This window comes from Narcine bancroftii, chromosome 3 (genome assembly GCF_036971445.1).
Source record: "Narcine bancroftii isolate sNarBan1 chromosome 3, sNarBan1.hap1, whole genome shotgun sequence".
Classification (NCBI taxonomy): Eukaryota; Metazoa; Chordata; class Chondrichthyes; order Torpediniformes; family Narcinidae; genus Narcine; species Narcine bancroftii.
Genome location: NC_091471.1, coordinates 244470745 through 244490006, shown reverse-complemented (window position 1 = coordinate 244490006; position 19262 = coordinate 244470745). Strand labels below are relative to the sequence as shown.

General features: G+C 44.4%; 1 protein-coding gene across 2 annotated transcripts in view; it reads right to left on the bottom strand.

Moving 5' to 3' along the window:
- Positions 1 to 19262, bottom strand: part of LOC138758440 (collagen alpha-1(XI) chain-like) — a 337229-nt gene that overhangs the window by 178955 nt on the left and 139012 nt on the right. For both annotated transcript variants that reach the window (XM_069927352.1, XM_069927353.1), the window contains 5 exons: positions 18788 to 18862; positions 15673 to 15756; positions 15456 to 15512; positions 11729 to 11782; positions 8088 to 8141 (listed from right to left, as the gene is read on the bottom strand). In XM_069927352.1, the coding sequence (XP_069783453.1) occupies positions 8088 to 8141; positions 11729 to 11782; positions 15456 to 15512; positions 15673 to 15756; positions 18788 to 18862 (324 nt within the window). The remainder of the gene's footprint in view (positions 1 to 8087; positions 8142 to 11728; positions 11783 to 15455; positions 15513 to 15672; positions 15757 to 18787; positions 18863 to 19262) is intronic.

Sequence of the window (19262 nt, the reverse complement as noted above, 5' to 3'; positions counted from 1 at the left end):
TTCTAGGTGAATAGAAAGGGAAGGGGGTGGAGAACTGGAAGAGAGAGCAGGTTAGCAGAAACTGGAGAAGTCGATGTTAATGCTGGAGATTGTCCAGACGGAAAATCAGGTGTCGTTCCTCCACTTTACGGGATAGTAGATGAGGCCATGGACAGACAAATGAGTATGGGATTTTGACATGGAACTGAAACTTTTGGCCACTGGGATGTCTCTGTCACTGGGGTGGACAGAGCGAAGGTGCTCAGCGAAGCGACCTCCCAGTCTCCCTGACGTAGAGAAGGCCATAAATGGAGCACCAGATGCAGTAAATCAATCCTGCGGATACACAAGTGTTGCTGTTTGGGGCCCCGGACTGGAGTGAGGGAGGAGGTGTGGGGGCAAGTGTGGCACCACCTGCGGCCACAGGGTGAGGGGGGGGGGAAGAGATGAGTGCACGAGGGTGCTCCCTACGGAAGGCAGAGAGGGAAAGGTGAGTCTGGCAGTGGGATCCTGTTATGTGCCGGAAATTCTTGAGGATAATGTGAAGGATGCGGAGGCTGGTGGTGTGGTCGGTGAGGACGAGGGGAATCCTGCATTTGTTGCATCTGGGGGAAGGGGGGCAGGGCAGATGAGCAAGAAAAGGAGGAGATATGGATGATGGGGCCAAGTTGATGGTGGTGGAGGGGAATCCACATTTGTGGAAGAGGCAGGCAGTTCAGAAGATCTGGACTGGAAGATCTCATCTTGGGAACAGGGTATGCTCATGCAGGATAGCCTGAAGGTAAATCTGCAGGTTGTGTCAGGGATGAAGAAGACAAATGCAACGCTGGCGTTCATTTCAAGTGGAATAGAATACAAGAGCAGGGATGTGACAGTGAGACTCTACAAGGCACTGGTGAGACCTCACTTGAAGTATTGTGAGCAGTTTGGGGCTCCTTGTTGAAGAAAGGGTTTCAGAGGAGCTTCACAGAAATGAAAAGGTTATCATAGGAGCATCTGACTGCTCTTGGCCTGTGATGATTAGAATTTAGGAAAATGAAGGGAGATCTCATTGAAACATTTCAAATGTTGAAAGGTGTGGACAGACTAGATGTAGAAAAGTGGTTTCCCACGGTGGGAGAATCTGGGACAAGAGAGCACAACTTCAGGATTGAAGGGTGTCCACTTAGAGCAGAGACGCAGTGGATTTTATTTAACCAGTGGGTGGTAAATCTGTGGATATGTCGCCAGAGATAGCTGTGTATTTAAGGCAAGAGATTGATAGGATCCTCATTAGCCAGGGCATCAAAGGTTACAGGGAGAAGGCCGGGCAGTGGGCCCAAGTGGGAAAATGGATCAATAAACGATTAAACGGCGGGGCAGAATTGATGGGCTGAATACGTCTTATGGTCTTGTGGGTGATTGCAACACTATTGTGAATGGATGTTGTACTCTCAGAAGTCAACACACCAAGTGCTTGGTTAATCCATCTCTATTGATCTACTGATGCTCATTGGCCAAGATGCTCCATCAACATCAAGGTACCAGGAAGGAAGCCATTCATTACCACCACTCCCCCTCAGAACCTTATTATCACTATTTCCCCCATCATTTCCCAGCATGAATCCATGACAGCCCACATCCCTTTCATTACCAGTGCTCACTCAGTCACCAACCAAAGTGAGCACCTCATGACCTGGTGGGACTCAGATCAAAGCTATACTCATAAGTACTGCATCCGCTGCTCCTGCCGCAGCCTCCTCGACGTCGGAGAGACTGGACGTGGGCTGGGAGGTCGCATTGCTGATCACCTTCACTCTGTCCTCTGCAATAGCAGAGATCTCTTAGTTGCAACCCATTTAAATTCCCCACCTCATTCCCATGTCAGTCCATGTTCTCTGCCAGACTGAGACCCTCTACAAGTTGAAGGAACAGTATCTTATCTTCCGTCTGGGTGCCCTTCAACCGAATGGCTTTAACATCTTCTCTGGTTTCCATTAGGCTGCCACCTCTCCGCTCTCTCTTGTTCATTCTCCCTCCATCTTCTTTCCTCAAGATCCCCCTCCCCTTTGTCACTCTCTCTCTCTTTTCCTATCCCTGTCTCCTTTCTTTCAGCTCTGCATTGTTACGAGCCCAGAGGACCCCAAAACCCAGCAGCAGTAGATATTCATCAAGACAAATGGTTACTTAAGCAAAAGTTGCTTTTAGTTATCTTTAAACATGAAAATAGAATCAAACTTTAACATTACTATTAATTTAACTTAACCCCCTGCTAATTCTAAACGCATGTGTATGTAATGCGTGTGTAAGTTCAGTAAAGTTCTTTGGTTTACAGTCCAATCTCACTTCTCATTCCTCCAAGTTCACTGGTCGCAGGCTATTCTTATACTGTGCACAGAATTTAACATGTGTTAAGCTTCACCAGTCTTTGGAGCTTGAAAGGTAAATGGTTACCGCTCAGGAAGGTTCTTGTTGGTTTTCAGAGAGAGATGTGTTGTTCAAGGACATCCACAACTGATATACTTCCATTAGTCACCTCAGTGACTTGCTGACAAAACTTGCCCCTTCAGGGTTCTCCAGATTATAATCTCTTTCTTTCAGGTCACCACAGATTTCCTTTCTGTTTCACTTATTCCAACCCAGCCCTCTCCTCTTGCATGAACCACAAGGGCTTCGACCAGGCTGTCTACCAAAAGCTGGCCACTTTGTCCTGTTTCAGTCCCAGCAACTTCTGCTGGCTGACACTGTCCAGGTGATTTCTGATCTCTCTCTCTCTCACTGAGATGGAGAGAAAGCCTGTTTGACTCTCTCTGCTTGCAAAACCACATGACCCACTTACAACAGCAAAACTCTCCTGCAGACAATAGCGGCTCCAGCTTGCTCTTTCATCTGTTGCGTTGATAAATAATAATCCATTAGTGATGTCTCTTGAGCACTCTTCAAAGCTCTTGCAAAAAGGTGTGAGAACCCACTACGTCTCCAGAATTTCAAATAAGATTTGTTTTTAAATTGTTTGTATGTGCTCTAACAAACCATTCCAATTCTATCTCCAAAAATCATTTCTATTTACTATGTCACAGCGTTCATAGAGCTCTCCTCTCTTCTCAAATCAATTCTCAGCTGTCCTCTCCTGCCCTCCTTTCCACGTCTGCCTATGGCCTCTTGCCTGGTGGACTGTGCTCCTCCACCTCCCCCTTCTTCACTCCTCTCCAGGCCTTTTTTTATTCAGACACCTGCCTGCTGTTTTGCTCATACCTCAACGAAGTGCTCAGGCCTGAAATCTCGGTTGCCTCCTTTGGGCTCTGCGGAACCACCTGAGTTTCTCAAAACTTTGTTCATTGAGTACAGACTTTCGTGCTTCATTCTGGGAAAGACTGCAGTGGTTCTGGCATTACTGAGTCCACACTAACAGTACGTCCAAGAGGAAACGAGGCTGCTCCATATTCGATGCCAAGCCACCACTTGTAATCATGTTAATTTTAATTGGCATTTTGGCTCACGTGGGTCAAAACATGATTTAGGAGGTATCTGGAAGATATTACTTCTCTCAAAGCATGCACAGTCTTAAGGATAAGTTTCTCAGATAGATATCAACAGTCAAATTGTCTGCATGATGTTCCTAAAACAACTCATGAAGGAGGATTTACAGGCCATCAGGAAAGGCCTCGCTGGTATTTTCTTAGTGCCAGAGGACATTGCAGCACAGAGCCAGGACATTCCACCTTGTCCTGCTCAACAGACTATACCCCTCTCTTCCACGTACCTATTCAATGTCAAAATCGAACCTAATCCATCGCTGGCAGCTGACTCCACACACTCCAAGTGAAGGTTCTCCCCTAACGTTTCACCCTCTCCTTCTTGTCTCACCCATCCTCGGTTGCATTATGAAGGATATAGATGGAGTAAACATTTGCAGGCACTAGTTCTGCTGAGGACCGACCAAGGTCCATCCATGCTTCAGCATTTAACTTATTTGGAGGTGTTAATGTGCAAGTTATTAGCTTGGAGAGTGCTCCAAATTAAATCATTAAATCATTAAACATAGTCAAGCAATAGTTGATTTCTACCCACTCATGCTTCATAAAGTCTACGAATGGCATCAATCCACATTGTGGCCTGGATATTAAGAGATGTTTGACCAAGTTTAGATTAAACTAAGAGGAGGGATCTAGAATGATTTGTTTTTAATTTAGACATACAGCACGGTAACAGGCCATTTCAGCCCATGAGTCCATGCTGTCGAACTTGCACCAGATTAATCTACACCCCCTGTATGTTTTGAACAGTGGGATGAAATCAGAGCTAACAGACATGACCCACGCAGACACGGGGAGAACATACAAACTCCTTACAGACAGCTGGAGATTTAAACCCTGGTCCCAACCGTTGATGCTATGCCAATAGTGTTGGCCTGCGTAGCAATCAATGATAACTGCACACTGTGGTCAGCCAGAGCATTGCCATCGACCGGCCTGGTTCAAAAGAGCGAGGCAGCCCAGGAACAGTTAACACCACTCAGTTAATGTACGGTCATGAAGAAGGGTCACGGAGAAAGGACCCCAGTGATGAAACGGTGTTGGAGAGGGTGGGTGAACAGGGGGGGAGGGGAGAAGAGGAGGAGAGAAGAATTGAAGAGAAAACCTGAGTGTGTGTAAAAATGAGTGAGTGCACATGGAGAGAGCAAAGCAGTAGGCCAGAGAGAAGAGGGAGGCGGTGAAGACAGAGGGAGGGAGAGAGGCTGGGAGATGAGTGGGATAGAAATAGGATAGAAAATGGGAAGACATGAGAGAGAGAGAGAGATATTATGTAAGATAGAATAGGTACGGAGACTGAAGGTCTACAATACTGCTGTAAAGATGACCTGCTTACACTGAACCAAACAACGCTGGCATAATGCTGATCCAATGTGTCATTTTACACAACAAACCAGTCATTCGGAAGCAAAAAAGGATTACACAACACAACAGCATTAGTGTCTAATATGACGTATAATAGGGGTCTCCAAAGTGATTAATATTGACCCATGGGGCGGGGTCGATCCATGGGACCATCGAATGGGTTGATAAATATCAGGGGGTGAAAAAGGGGGTTGTTAATGTCTGGGGGGGGCGGGGGAAATCGATTGAAAATAGCACCAATGGCCAACCTCTCATGAGATCGGGCCTTGGTGGCCGCCATGTTGTATTTAACTTTGGCCTTTGAATTAGTTTAGAGCGAACGGGTGGATGGATAGAGGTTTGTGTTCTATGCTTTATACTTGTGTAATCGTCAAATTTTTTTGACCACTTTTTGGAGCAAAAAGAGGGAGGATAGATTTTACACGGGTCGACCTTTTGATCAAAGGCGTGCCTACGTCGTATAATGCGTCAGGAGTTCGGATGGCCGGGTAATGGGTGGTAGGTTCATGGTCGGGGTGTCGGACGCTCGGATGGGCAGGCGATGGGTGGAGGATCTACCGTTGGGAGTTCGAGTGGGCAGGCCACAGGGATGAGGATCTGCAGTTTGGAGTACGGATGGACGGGTGTCGGGATAAGGATCTGCAGTCGGGAGTTAGGATGGGCGGACACTGGGTCAAGGATCTGCGGTTGGGAAATGGATGGGTAGCCGGTCAAGGTCTAATATAGAAAGGTTCTACTTTTACACGGGATCCTGATAAGTTTGGGGGCCCCTGACATATAACATACGCTGCCTTTCCCATCCTGGTCCCGGCCTGCTGGCTCCCCTTTTAACGCAGTCGTCGATTTGGCGCTGTGACTTCCTGCGCTGCTGGCCTAAAGGCGGGACTGCAATGACCCTTCCATTCCGTGTTCGTACCTTTTTCGCAGAATGGCCTGGCACGATGAAGGTGCAATGTTCCTGCCTTGAAGAGCCTGTGAAAAGGGGTTAAGAAAATGCAAAAAGAAACACCCTAGTGGAAAAGAAATTGGAAAAGAAAGAGAAGGAAATAATAAGGGAATAAAAGGGAAATGGAATTGTGAGTCAGAAAAATTCAAGCCTGGCCTTCAACACGTGAAGTTAGGAAACATTCCTGTGAGGAATGATAAATATTTGGAACATTGCCATACAAGCAAAGAGAGAATAGACTCAACCGAGTGGAGGCTGCTGAATAGAGTTAACAGATGCATCCAAACACAGATTTGAGGCAATCCTGCCTCCGGTGCTTTGCTGAATTCCTGTTCTCTGGGTGTGTCATTGTGGGAAGATCTCAACCAAATCCCGGATGGTTTTGAACAGGAATGTAAACGTCCTTGTATGCACTCCAAGAACTCTGCCGGGCTGCAGGACTACACCACAGAAGCTTGGGCTCCTGCCAACTCATTTGCGAGGACTTGGCCTGCAATTTCTCCTCGTGTGCCAATGACTGGCGAGCATCACAAAGCCACAATCGCTCGAGATTTTTTTTCTTTTTTAATCAGCTACGGTTTTAAGATTCCCTCAACCTTTTTTTTTAACTGAAGCACAAAATCATTGATAGGAGGGTGCCATCGTGAAGATGAGACGGTCGAGTTCGGGGAATCTGAAGTCACTGAAGAGATGGAGGGCACGTGAGGTATTGTGGAAGTAATGGGGGAGGGAATGGACTGGGGGGAGAAAGGACAGAGTCAAGGTAAGATGAAACTAGTTCAGTGGGGCAGGAGCAGGTAGAAAAAATGGGTCTGCCCGGATGGTTGGGTTTATGCATCGTGGGTAAAAGGTAGAAAGGGGCAGTGCGGGGATGAGAAACAATGAGATTGGAGGCCGTGGGAAGGAGGTTAGAGATGGTGTTGGAGACGGTGGCTTGATGAACAATAGTCAGGTCCTGATGAAGGGGTAAGTAGGAGGAGGTGTCTGAGAGCTGTCTCCTGGCCTCAGCGAGGTAGAGGACAGGGCGCCGGACCACAACAGCACCACCCTTGCCTGTGGGTTTGATGTTGAGATTGGGATTGTGGCGGAGAGAGTGGAGGAGGAGGTAAGGGACAGGAGTGGTGATGGTTGAGATGATTGATGTCTTGGTGGCAATAGGAAAGAAGAAGATCCAGAGCGGGCAGCTGGCCAGACATCTGCTGGCAGGGCAAGTGCATCCATCCTCAAGTCAGGAGACCAGAACTGCATGCTGTTCTCCAAGTGCAGCCTTACCAGAACCTTGTACAGTTGCAGCAATACCTCTCTCCTACTAAAGCAATCCCTCTCCCATTAAAGGCCAACATTCCATTTGCCCCTTCTGTAATATAATGATAATCAAGGGGAAACTGATGGTTGTGAAAATGCTGCCAATTACATCCTCTATTTCAGTGCACAGTTCAGATTAATTGTCAATGCACCTACATAACATCACATATAACCTGGAGATCCTTTTCCCTGCAGGCCAGGCAGAACTTCTAATCTTAACATTGATTGGTATCACCTCCCCCAGAAAAATGGCAGCGCTGCCAGAGGCGCTGGTGCGGACCCACGGGGAGCAAGGAGCGGAGATTCAGTGCTCCCGCAGGATACAACCGCATGGTTCGACTGATGTCAGCTCCGCGCAGGCTTTGAACGGCCCGTTAAAGGAGCCAATGGTAAAGTCCCCCGACCTTGGGGTCTGCGCCCAAGACGGTGGTGCCTCTGATCAGCAAGGGTTGCAGAATCCAGGGGAGCGGAGGACTGGCGCAGGGCACCGGTAAACGGGGAAACTATCCCCCGTCTGAGAAGGAGAAGCAGAGGGGATGTGGATTGGTGAGAGGGCTCTGCGGCTGAAAGATCCATGCATGTTGCTGGTGAACCCACGGAGGCTGCGGGCTCAAAACTGGTTGAAGGGGTACCAGGTATGGGAGCCGGGACGTGAGGGGGTGCCAAAGGTGCTGTAAGGTTCCTGACCACGTTGGAGGTTCAGATCTGGAGATCAGGTTGGCAATAGTTGGACTGGACTCTGCATGGCTGCGGAAGCACTGAAGGTGAATGCACGGACACTCGGTGACTTGGGGGGGGGGGGGGGAAGACTCTTTTGCTTCTCTCTCTCTGACTGTAAGCGACGCTTCAGGCAATTTCTGCTGATGGCGAATCTGTCTGCCTTACAACAGGCAAAATCAATTTCATGTAATATGACACTGTTTTATTACAATGACAATAAATGGAATCTTGAATCTTGACTGAATGAAAGAGGTTCCTACCCTTCTTCCAGGTCTTCCAGGAGGACCAAGAGGACCCAAAACACCAGGAGAACCCTAGAAGACAATGACGTTATTAGTGGCTTCCCTCAATCTCAGGACATCTCTGCAGTGCCTCCTCTTTAACAGATCTTTTAAACCCAAATGAGAGGTCAGAAAGAGCCTCTCGACTAACGTCTCCCTGATGGATGGCACTTCACAAAACGTACCGGGGGAGTAGATCAATGGGGTGCAAATTGGCCAGCACAGACATATGGGCCGAAATGGCCTGTTGCCCCATGCTGTAGATCAAACTTTAAATATATTTGCACCAGAAAATGCAGGCTGATCCACCAGTCCGTTGCAGAGGGAGTGGAGCACATTCACAGGGGGCAACTGTAGTGGGCCTATCCCTTGGATGCAGAAGATTCCACAGAAATGAGGGGGAATATTTAAACAATAAAATTGGAAGGACATTGCTCCACTTACCCACGCTCAATGGCGACGTGACGTCGTGTCATGTTTAAATTTAGAAAAGATTAGATGCTCAATTCCCGATGAATTTAAATTTTCAAATGTTGTAGGGACCCATCTAACCATTAACGGAGCGGAAACAGGCCATGTTGGCCTTTTGACCCTTTTTTAAAAAAAAATTATTTTCAGAATCTCTGATTTAACATGACTAATAAGGTAATTTTATTACTTTGATTTCGAATTCTTTTATTCTCTCTTTTCCAAACAGCTTCATTTTAGGTAGAGGGTTGAGATTTTTTTTTATACTGTAATATACAGTACACTGGCAATTTATCTGATATCAGACTCTACAAATTTTTTTTTTTAATTCAGACAAACGAGGATATCCGAAACAAATCAGAAATCCTCATTTATCCAAAAGCTTTTCAAAGCCAAACTGACCGTGGATCTCAGGCGGCAGCAGTGGACCTCCAGTTCCCACGTAGGAGTGAGATCCTCGGGCTCCCGGCACAAGCAGGGCCTTGGTGGGGAGGTGGCAGTGATTGGAGGTGCCAGCATTTTTTTTTGGTGAGAATTAAACGTTATTTTAATGCTTCAAAAGCCTTTCCCTTGTTGCTTGTTGTTGTTTCAACCCTGTTACAAGTGATTTGCTCTGGCTCCTGGGCCGTTTTTAAACAAGAGACCGGTTCTCTGAAAAAAAAACACGTTTATCCGAATAGGCCCAGTCCTAACTATTTTAGATAATCAGAATTGTACTGTTTTTTTTTAAATTTTTTATTTTTCACACCATAAATCACATTATCCATGATATACACTATTTATTTTTCACACATATACAGTGACTTTTTCTCCCCCCCCCCCTTCCTCCCAAGCCACCCCCCCACCCCCCCCTCTCATCCATTTTAGGTATACAATCTAGGTTGCATTAAGCCAGTCAGACAATGTTGTCATTCAACAAAATTACACCAGAAATTCTACTGAGTCCATTCTTTTCTTTCCTTCTCCTTCCATCAACTTAGGTAATGTTTGTCCCCGGTAGGTTTTCGCTATTGTATTTAATGTAAGGCTCCTATACTTGTTCGAATATTTCAATATTATTTCTTAACCTATATGTTATTTTTTCTAATGGAATACTGTTTGATTGAGAAAGCGGGGCTACCATGGATGAACTGGTATCATCTAAGTGTAAAGTATTATTTTTGACTTTTAATATGTATTTTCCTTCCTTTTTAATTTTTTTTTATTTTAATGTTTTCCAAAATAAACGATGGAAGAGTACAATTATACAACATGTGACAAGATTCGGAAAAAAGAAAAAAAAACATGATATAATATTCTCATAATAAGCTCATTCAGAACATAATCATAATAATGTATGATTTAACAACAAAAATCCCAAAGAAAAATTTCAAAACACCTTCCTCGAAGCAAGGTTGAAAGTTGACATGTATGAATGAATGTACGAATGAATGAAGTTGGCATGTATGAATCGTGTACGAATGAATGAAGTTGGCATGTATGAATCATGTATGAATCAAATGCCATCCACTCGGAGATGGACAACATGATGCCAAAATTCCAAAACAACCTTGAATGGTAAGTCCATAAATGGGCCTCATATGTTTTGGAACTTAACATTTGAATCCTTGATGGCATATCTATATTTTTTTCTAGAGTTAAACAAGCCATAATGTCATTTAACTATTGTGCATGTGTAGGTGGAATAATATATTTCCAATTAATCAAAATTGCACTGGCTAACAATCATGTAAAAAATAAACTTCGGCTTTCAATTGAAGTCAGTAGAACATCAACATCTTGAGGTGATCCAAAAAAAGAGCAATTTTAAGGCTCTAATTTGAACTTAAGAATTACTGCTAGTGTTGAAAAACATCTTTCCAGAATTCTTCTAAGCCAGGGCAAGTCCACAACACATGAACTAAAGAAGCATCACTTATTTTAAATTCATCACATTGGGGATTTATGTCTGAATAGAAACGAGACCATTTAACTTTAGGCATATGTACTCTATGGACCATTTAAATTTCAGCAAACAATGCCCTGCACAAATGGAAGTCGTGTTAATCAAATTACAAATGGAGTCCCAAACCTCATTGGACAATGAAAGGTTCAAATTCTGCTCCCAGGCATTCTTGATTTTAATGAGGGGAGCTAGTCTTGGATCAGCCAAATTATCATAAATAAGAGATATTAAGCCTTTATGGGAAAATTTTAGATTTAAAAAAAGGTGTCAAGAACAGTCACTTTGGGGATTCTAGGAAAATCGGGGATCTGAGATTGGACAAAATGTCTAATTTGTAAAGATCTAAAAAAAAAGTTTTGGGTGAATTAAATTTTACCGCCAATTGTTCGCATGATTCATACTTGTTGCCAATAAAAAGGTTTTTAAAACATTTAATACACATCCTTTTGAAGGCAAAAGAAGGTAGAAAAAGGTGATTGGATATAAAAGGGAAACACTGTGAAATCCAAAAAAACCTCCTAATTTGTGCTCATATTCTCAAAATATGTTTAATTATCGGATTATCAGTTAGTTTATATGAAGAAGATAAAGCAGAGCCTAGAATTGCCAACAAGGAAGTATTCTCAACAAAATTAATTTCCATTTCTACCCATGTGGGGCAGTCAACACAAATATCAAATTGTCAGAAAACCATAAAGTTACGTATATAAACCGCCCAGTAATAACATCTCAAATTAGGAAATGCCAAACCTCCATTCCTTTTAGCTTTTTGAAGATAGACTTTATTTAAGTGGCATACACAAGATATATGCGAATAAAGCGATTGATAAAAGATTTAGAAATGAAAATGGTGTAGATTATACTCTGCAATTTTCACTGTGGACTTAAATTTTAATAAAAATATTGAAAAAGAAAGGAAAGAACAATAAAGTTAATTACATAACACTGACCCGGCTTTTCTTGGTTCATTGCGAACAACCCAAGCAGATTTTAAAGACTGGTCATTCACACACCAATTAAGTGGGATCACTGTGTAAAAGGGAATAAGACGGGCACATGGATGCAGGTAAAATAAAGGGTTATGGGTGTCAGGGAGAGAAGGGTTAGATTGTTGAGTAGGTCTATATAGATCAGCAACATTGTGGGTCAAAAGCCTTGTACTAAGCTGTAATGTTCTATGTTCTTTATAAGGCAGTCTTTAACTCACCTGTAGGCCCATGTCCCCTGCGTCACCTTTTTGGCCCATGCTGCCAGGCAGACCCTACAGGGAAAGAACAAAAACACGAGAGATTTTAGCTGCTTATTCATTGCCCTAGCCAGCGTCCAAAAAATCTTTTCCCACCTCATCAATCTAAAGTGCCTTCCAAACCTATTGTCCACCCCACCATGTTTCAATGCCAAGAGATGTCGAACACCCTCCAGTCCTTTCCAAAGTACCCCCCTTCTCTTGCCCACTCCCTCCCCACCCCCCCTGTCCATTCTACCCACCCTTTCTCCAGACCCACGGGCCCTCCCCCATCCACCTGTCAACTCCAAAACCTCTTGACTGCTTGTCCATTCCAACACCTTCCTTCATATCAGTTGCTCAACTGCGAACTGATTTTTTTTTATTTTATAAATTACCTTTTTTGCTTGGGTAGGAGAGACCCAAACTAGAGGGGAAAATCACACAGAGGGCAATGGGTATATGGAACGGGCTGCCAGAGGGAGAGGTAAGTGGGTATAATTATATTTGAAAGACATTTAGACAGGTGCATGCATAGAAAAGATTTAGGTCAGTGGTTTTCAACCTTTTTCTTTCTACTCACGTACCACCTTAGGTAATCCCTATGCCATTGGTGCTCTGTGATTAGTAAAGGATTACTTAAGGTGAGATGTGAGTGGGAAGGGAAGGTTGAGATTCACTGCTCTAGACCAAATTGTTACTGAGATATTTTGCTTGAGAAAAATTGTCATTAGCCCATTTCCTTTGGAGTTCTGAAACCGTGCACATGACGAGTCAATTAGGTATGATTAAAACAGTTGCTTCCAAACCTCTTTCTTTCCCTTACTAATCAAAGGGCACCTATGGCATAGGGAATACTTAAGGTGGTATGTGAGTGGAAAGAAAAAGTTTGAAAACCACTGGTTTTGAGGGATATGGGCCAGATGCTGGCAAATGAGACTGTCAGGAAGGCAACTTGGTTAGCATGGATGAGTTGGGCTGAAAGGCCACTGACTATAATTTGATGACACTTGATAAAATTTTTGTGTGTGTGTGTGCCCAGTAGATTTTCCTCTTCGCCCACCTTTGAGTAAATTGCTCTGCGCACATTCACATGAAAGTTGCCTTAAGCCACCATCTTCGGGAGAGCAATCTTACAGATGAATGCATGGGTGCGTAATTAGAAAGGTTTCAGATTTATTGTCATGACGCGGCGCAGTTGGCGTAGCAGTAAGTGGAGTGCCTTTACAGCACCAGGCTTGGGTTCGAATCCTGCATAGTCTGTAAAGAGTTTGAACATTCTGCGTGGGTTTTCTCCGGGGGCTCCGGTTTCCTCCCACCCTTCCAAGCACACCGAGGGTGTAGGTTAATGGGGTGTAAATTGGGCGGCATGGACTCGTAGGGCCAAAATGGCCTGCTACTGTGCAGTATGACTAATTTTAAAATGGCATCACATACAACCCTGAGATTCTATTTCCTGTGGGCAGAGCAGAATTACCATTAATTGGTAATGCAAAAAAAAAACCTGTGCATTATGTACACATGTAAGCAAATTACATTATTTTCTGAAACATGGGTAAGAATTACTAGACTAGTTAATACCTCTTCACTCTGTGCACATCATTCTTTAATGCAGTTTAAAAGAGTTCTAGAGCTAAAATGTCTGAAGATAAACTATTTCACATCTTTCCTAATATGACATCTACTTGTGATAGATGCAAATAATGAGGTGGTTTCATTGACTCGTAAGGTTTGATCATGTCCCGTGTTAGAAAAATTTTGGAAAGCTGTATCAGTGATGCTGGTTATTCAATGACAACCTAACCCCTTAACTGCTCTTTTTGGAATTACAGATGTAGGTTGTTTACGAACTTCTGCAGATCGAGTTACAGCTTTTTCTACATTCTGAGCTAGAGGAGCCATTTTACTCAGATGGAAAGACACTAATTCTCCTACATTATTTCAATGGCTTTATCACGTCTTTTCTTAAATCTAGAGGAAAAAAAAAATCAGGTTGTACTTTAGAATCAACTACTAAATTTGAAGGAACATGGAAGCCATTTATTGATGACATTACTCTATGAATGAATTCTTCCTTTCCAGACATAATATAATTCTTGCCATTTTTGTTATCTGTAGGTGTGGACTGGAGCGACGTTTTAAACTATTCGATAGATCCTTGGGATAGGCCGCTCAGTTTTTAAAAAAAATGTATTGTTTAGTAGATCAGTTGTTTATATTATCGGCTGCACCATTTCATCAGATGCAAGGATCGACAATGAGATAGACAACAGACTCGCCAAGGCAAATAGCGCCTTTGGAAGACTACACAAAAGAGTCTGGAAAAACAACCAACTGAAAAACCTCACAAAGATAAGCGTATACAGAGCCGTTGTCATACCCACACTCCTGTTCGGCTCCGAATCATGGGTCCTCTACCGGCACCACCTACGGCTCCTAGAACGCTTCCACCAGCGTTGTCTCCGCTCCATCCTCAACATCCATTGGAGCGCTCACACCCCTAACGTCGAGGTACTCGAGATGGCAGAGGTCGACAGCATCGAGTCCACGCTGCTGAAGATCCAGCTGCGCTGGATGGGTCACGTCTCCAGAATGGAGGACCATCGCCTTCCCAAGATCGTATTATATGGCGAGCTCTCCACTGGCCACCGTGACAGAGGTGCACCAAAGAAAAGGTACAAGGACTGCCTAAAGAAATCTCTTGGTGCCTGCCACATTGACCACCGCCAGTGGGCTGATAACGCCTCAAACCGTGCATCTTGGCGCCTCACAGTTTGGCGGGCAGCAGCCTCCTTTGAAGAAGACCGCAGAGCCCACCTCACTGACAAAAGGCAAAGGAGGAAAAACCCAACACCCAACCCCAACCAACCAATTTTCCCTTGCAACCGCTGCAATCGTGTCTGCCTGTCCCGCATCGGACTGGTCAGCCACAAACGAGCCTGCAGCTGACGTGGACTTTTTTACCCCCTCCATAAATCTTCGTCCGCGAAGCCAAGCCAAAGAAAGATATAATATAATTATTTCTGTAGGTGCATCATTTCTAATACATCACATTTTCACTCTTTGGAATTTGTAGGTGATACTTATATGATGTAGACTTGGACATAACATTTTAATTGTGTTATTTCTATTCTCCTTATGCTGTGCATATTATGAAATATTAATAAAAAGATGGAAAAAGAAACGTAAATAGATAAAGGAATGTAAACAAAATTACTACAATACAGAGAGAATTTTAAAAATCTAAAGTATAAAAGTAAGAGTCCTTAAATGAGTCCCTGATTGAGTTTGACGTTGAGGAGACGGAGCAGCACCTGGTGGGTGTGAGTCTTGTGGCACCTACACCTCTTTCCAGATGGCAGCAGTGAGAACAGAGCGTGTGGGAGAACCATGCTACTGCCTTAAGAGACAATACAGAAACAGACCCTTCAACCCAACAAACTCATACTGATCAAATGTACGCATGGTCATTGAGCCAAATAGCATGGAGACCGGCACTTTTGCCCAACTTGCCCATGCCAACCAACAAAGAAAAAGACCTATATCCCTCAAAATAAATCTGATCAAAGTTAGCATGCCATTGGGACCGGAGGACGGAGGGTTGGGGTGACGCACAACTGTTCCTCGTTTGACCCATGCCCTTTTTGCCCTGTTTTCTGACTGATTTGGGCTTCCTGCCAATACTCTCCTGGTCACTATTCATACCCACCATAGGTCCCGGTCTTCCCGTGAGGCCAATCGAACCTGCAGGACCTTTCATAGCAAGCTGGAAAGGAAATGCAGCAGAATGAGGAGGTCACCAGCTTCAAAGTCAACGTTCAAATTGCAAAATTATTGTCAGAGAACACACACATCTTCTTACTGCATTTAGTAATAGCTACAGGCTAGAGGTTGCAAACTTTTCTGTGCTTGACGCAGCCACTTACCCGTGCTTGCTGAAGGATTGCCTGTGCCTGATATTCCTGGGGTGAGATAACTGGGCCCTTGGCTCCATTCCCACCGAACTGGAACTGATAGCAATAAGGATCAGGGTAAATTCAGAGCCCCCATGCCACGTTTCTTTCTTTTTAAGAAATATTTATTGAGTTTATTTAAAAAATTACACACATATACATCTAATACATTGCTAGAGTATGAGAGAATATGAGAATTTTGAACATTTCAAATAAAAGCTTGATTATACATAATATAAGTTAGGTGCATCCCTTCAGATCAAACTCACCATATCTAAAAATAATGAAAAAGTAAAAAAGAGGACCCCCCCCCCTTTAATAATCAAACATACCAAATCTCCTCAGACACCTCACAAAGTATAGCCGCTGACAAGCCTTCTTTGCGATTGCATCAAAATAAAGGCTCCAGGACAGATCCTCGGAGATGTTGACACCCAGCAATTTGAGGTTCTTGACCCTCTCCACTACTGACTCCTCGATGGGAACTGGGTTGTTTTTGCCTGACTTCCTCCTGATGCCTACAGTCATCTCCTCAGTGTTGTTAACATTGTGCACAAGGTTGTTGGTGTGACACCACCAACGACCTGATCTATCTCCCTCCTGTATACTTCCTCGTGATTCTGTCGATAACATCGGGAAACTTGAAGATGGCATTGGAATTGCGCCTGGCCACGCAGTCATGGGTGCATAATGAGTAGAGCAGTGGGCAAAGCACACATGGATATAGATAAAGTAAATCAAGTAGGTTTTTTTTCCCCACTGAGGTTAGATGAGATAAAAACTAAAGAACGTGGGTTAAGGGTGAAAGGGGAAAAGTTTACGGAGAACATTCGTAAACTCTACATAGTGAGTGGTGTAAGTGTGGAGTTTCAGTACCTGGCAAGGTTCTGAAAATCTGTGCAAACCAACTAGCCATTGTTCATGGATGTTTTGAACCACTCATTGCTGCAGTCAGAAGTTCTCACCGGCTTCAAAAAGGCATCAGTCATCCTGGTACCCAAGAGTGGTGTGAGCTGCCTCATCGACTTCTGCCCAGTAGCACTGTAATTAAATGCTATGAGAGGCTGGTCGTGGCCAGAGTTAACACTTATTTAAGCAAAGATCTGGACCCTCTACAATTCAACTTCCGTCTCAATTGGTCCACAGCAGATGTAATATCGCTGGCTCTTCACTCAGCTCTGCATCACCTTGAAAACAGCAATTCATACTTACAGCTGCTCTTCATCGACTACAGCTCGGCCTTCGGTACTATTATTCCCTCAGTGGGGTCAAGAAGCTACAAATTCTAGGCCTCTGTACCTCACTCTGAAACTGGTTCCATGACTTTTTCATTGGAAGACTACAGTCAGTACAAATTGGAAACAACGTCTCCTCCTCACAGGCACACCCCAAGGCTGCGTGCTTTGCCCTCTGCTCTACTCATCATACACCCATGACTGTGTGGCCAGGCACAATTCCATTGCCATCTACAAGTTTCCCGATGACCACAAGGGCAATGAGGAAGCGTACAGGAGGGAAATCGATCAGCTCGTTGAATGGTGTAACGACAACAACCTTACACTCATTGTTAGCAAAGCCAAGGAGATGATTGTGGACTTCAGGAGGAAGTCAGAGCAACACAACCCAGTCCTCATTGAAGGCTTAGTAGTGGAGAGGGTCAAGAACTTTAAATTCCTGGGTGTCAACATCTCCAAGAATCTGTCCTGGAGCCTCCATGTTGATGCAATCACAAAGAAGGCTCGCCAGCAGCTATACTTTATTAGTTATCTGAGGAGTTTCAGTATGTCATCGAAAACATCTACAGGTGCACCATGGAGATCATTCTGGCTGGTTGCATCACTGCTTGGTATAAGTCTCAGAGAAGAATAAACTCCAGAGGGTCATTAACACAGCTTGCAACATCACAGGCACCAGACTTCACTCCATCGAGGACATCGACATGAGGCAATGCCTTAAGAAAGAGGTCTCTATCCTCAAGGATCCCCACCAACCAAGCCATGCCCTCTTCTTTCTGCTACCATCAGGGAAAAGGTACAGGAGCCTGAAGACGAGCACCCAGCAGCACAGGGACAGCTCTTCCCCTCCGCCATCAGATTCCTGGATAATCAATGAACCAAAGAATGCCCTATTTGCATGCACTGTTATTTTTTTATATTATTGCTGTAAGATGATTATAATACGAATGTTTGCAATGTGATGATGCCCCAAAACACCAAATTTCATGACTTGTTCACGACAACAAATTCTGATTCATAATTTTGAACACCTCTATCAAAACTTCTCACATTCTTCTACGGCCCATGGAATAAAGTCCTAACCAGTTTAACATTTTCCTGCAAGTTAGATCTTCAAGTCCCATCAACATCCTTGTATATCTCCTCTGCACTCTTTCAATCTTAAACCATACTCCAAATTTGGCCTCACCAATCCTTCATACAACTTCACCAAGACATTCCAACTTCTATACTCAATACTTTGAGCCCCTCCGATCCTTCCTTCTGCACCTCTCACGCACACCCTTCTTCCCAATTTGCATTACCCTGCCTTCCACCTCTACCCATTTTCCATCAAACCACCGTCCTCCCACCAAACGCCTGGTTTGGAACCTCGACTGCAAGAAACCCAGAAGGACGGAGGAAGTAGCAAACCTGACCAAGACCATTCAGGGCATCAACCTCTCATCCATTAAAAGCTTCTATGTGAGTCGCCACCTCAAAAGGGCCGCCAGCATCATTGAGGACCCTATCACCCTGGGCACAACTTCCTCTCATTGTTACTCTGGCAGAAGAAATGAGGTTCAGCACCTGTAAGTTCAAAACCAGTTTTTAATCCAATAGCTATCAAGATCTTGAACCTCTCTGTACTTTCATAATCCTAAAGCATAAATAATTTCACAGGCATGAGACATTTGTGGAGAGTCTTAATGTTTTAGATAGGTTCTTAAGGAACTTTGGTTCAAAACGTTATCTCTTCTCTTTCTCCACAGAAGCCGCCTTACCTAGTGTGTGTTTCCAGCTCATCCTGCTTTTGACTCAGAACCTCGGAGGTTGGCGGAGAAGAGACAATTGGAATAGCAATGGAAACTTACCGGCAACATCAGCATTGTCCCTGGGGGTCCAGGAATCCCGTCAACACCAGGCAGACCAGGTCGTCCTGGCGGACCCTGAATCAAGGTAGAAGAGGGAGACAGAAAGGAGAAGAATCCATCAAATCATGGCAGAGGCTGTCACGGTCAGACTTTGACCTGTTAACGTCAGAGCAACATGTGCCTCAGGGGCCTGCGATCTGACATCGATCTGTCATGCAAAATTGCTGGAGACCCAAAGAGTGATTAATGGTTTGACACACGCTAATGAAGGTCGAGGAAGCAGTCATACATTCTGCACATTTCACACCCTGTGAACGCACGACATCTTCAGAGGTACCAGGTTCCAGTTGGGAGAAACAAATTAGCAGCTGTGTGTTTAGAGGTGGGCAGTGCTGCCTTCAGTCTGGTGCTGTGGCCCGACCAATGTGTAATCCTTCACTATGCCTGCCTGACAGTCAGGAGAGAGAGGACTCCA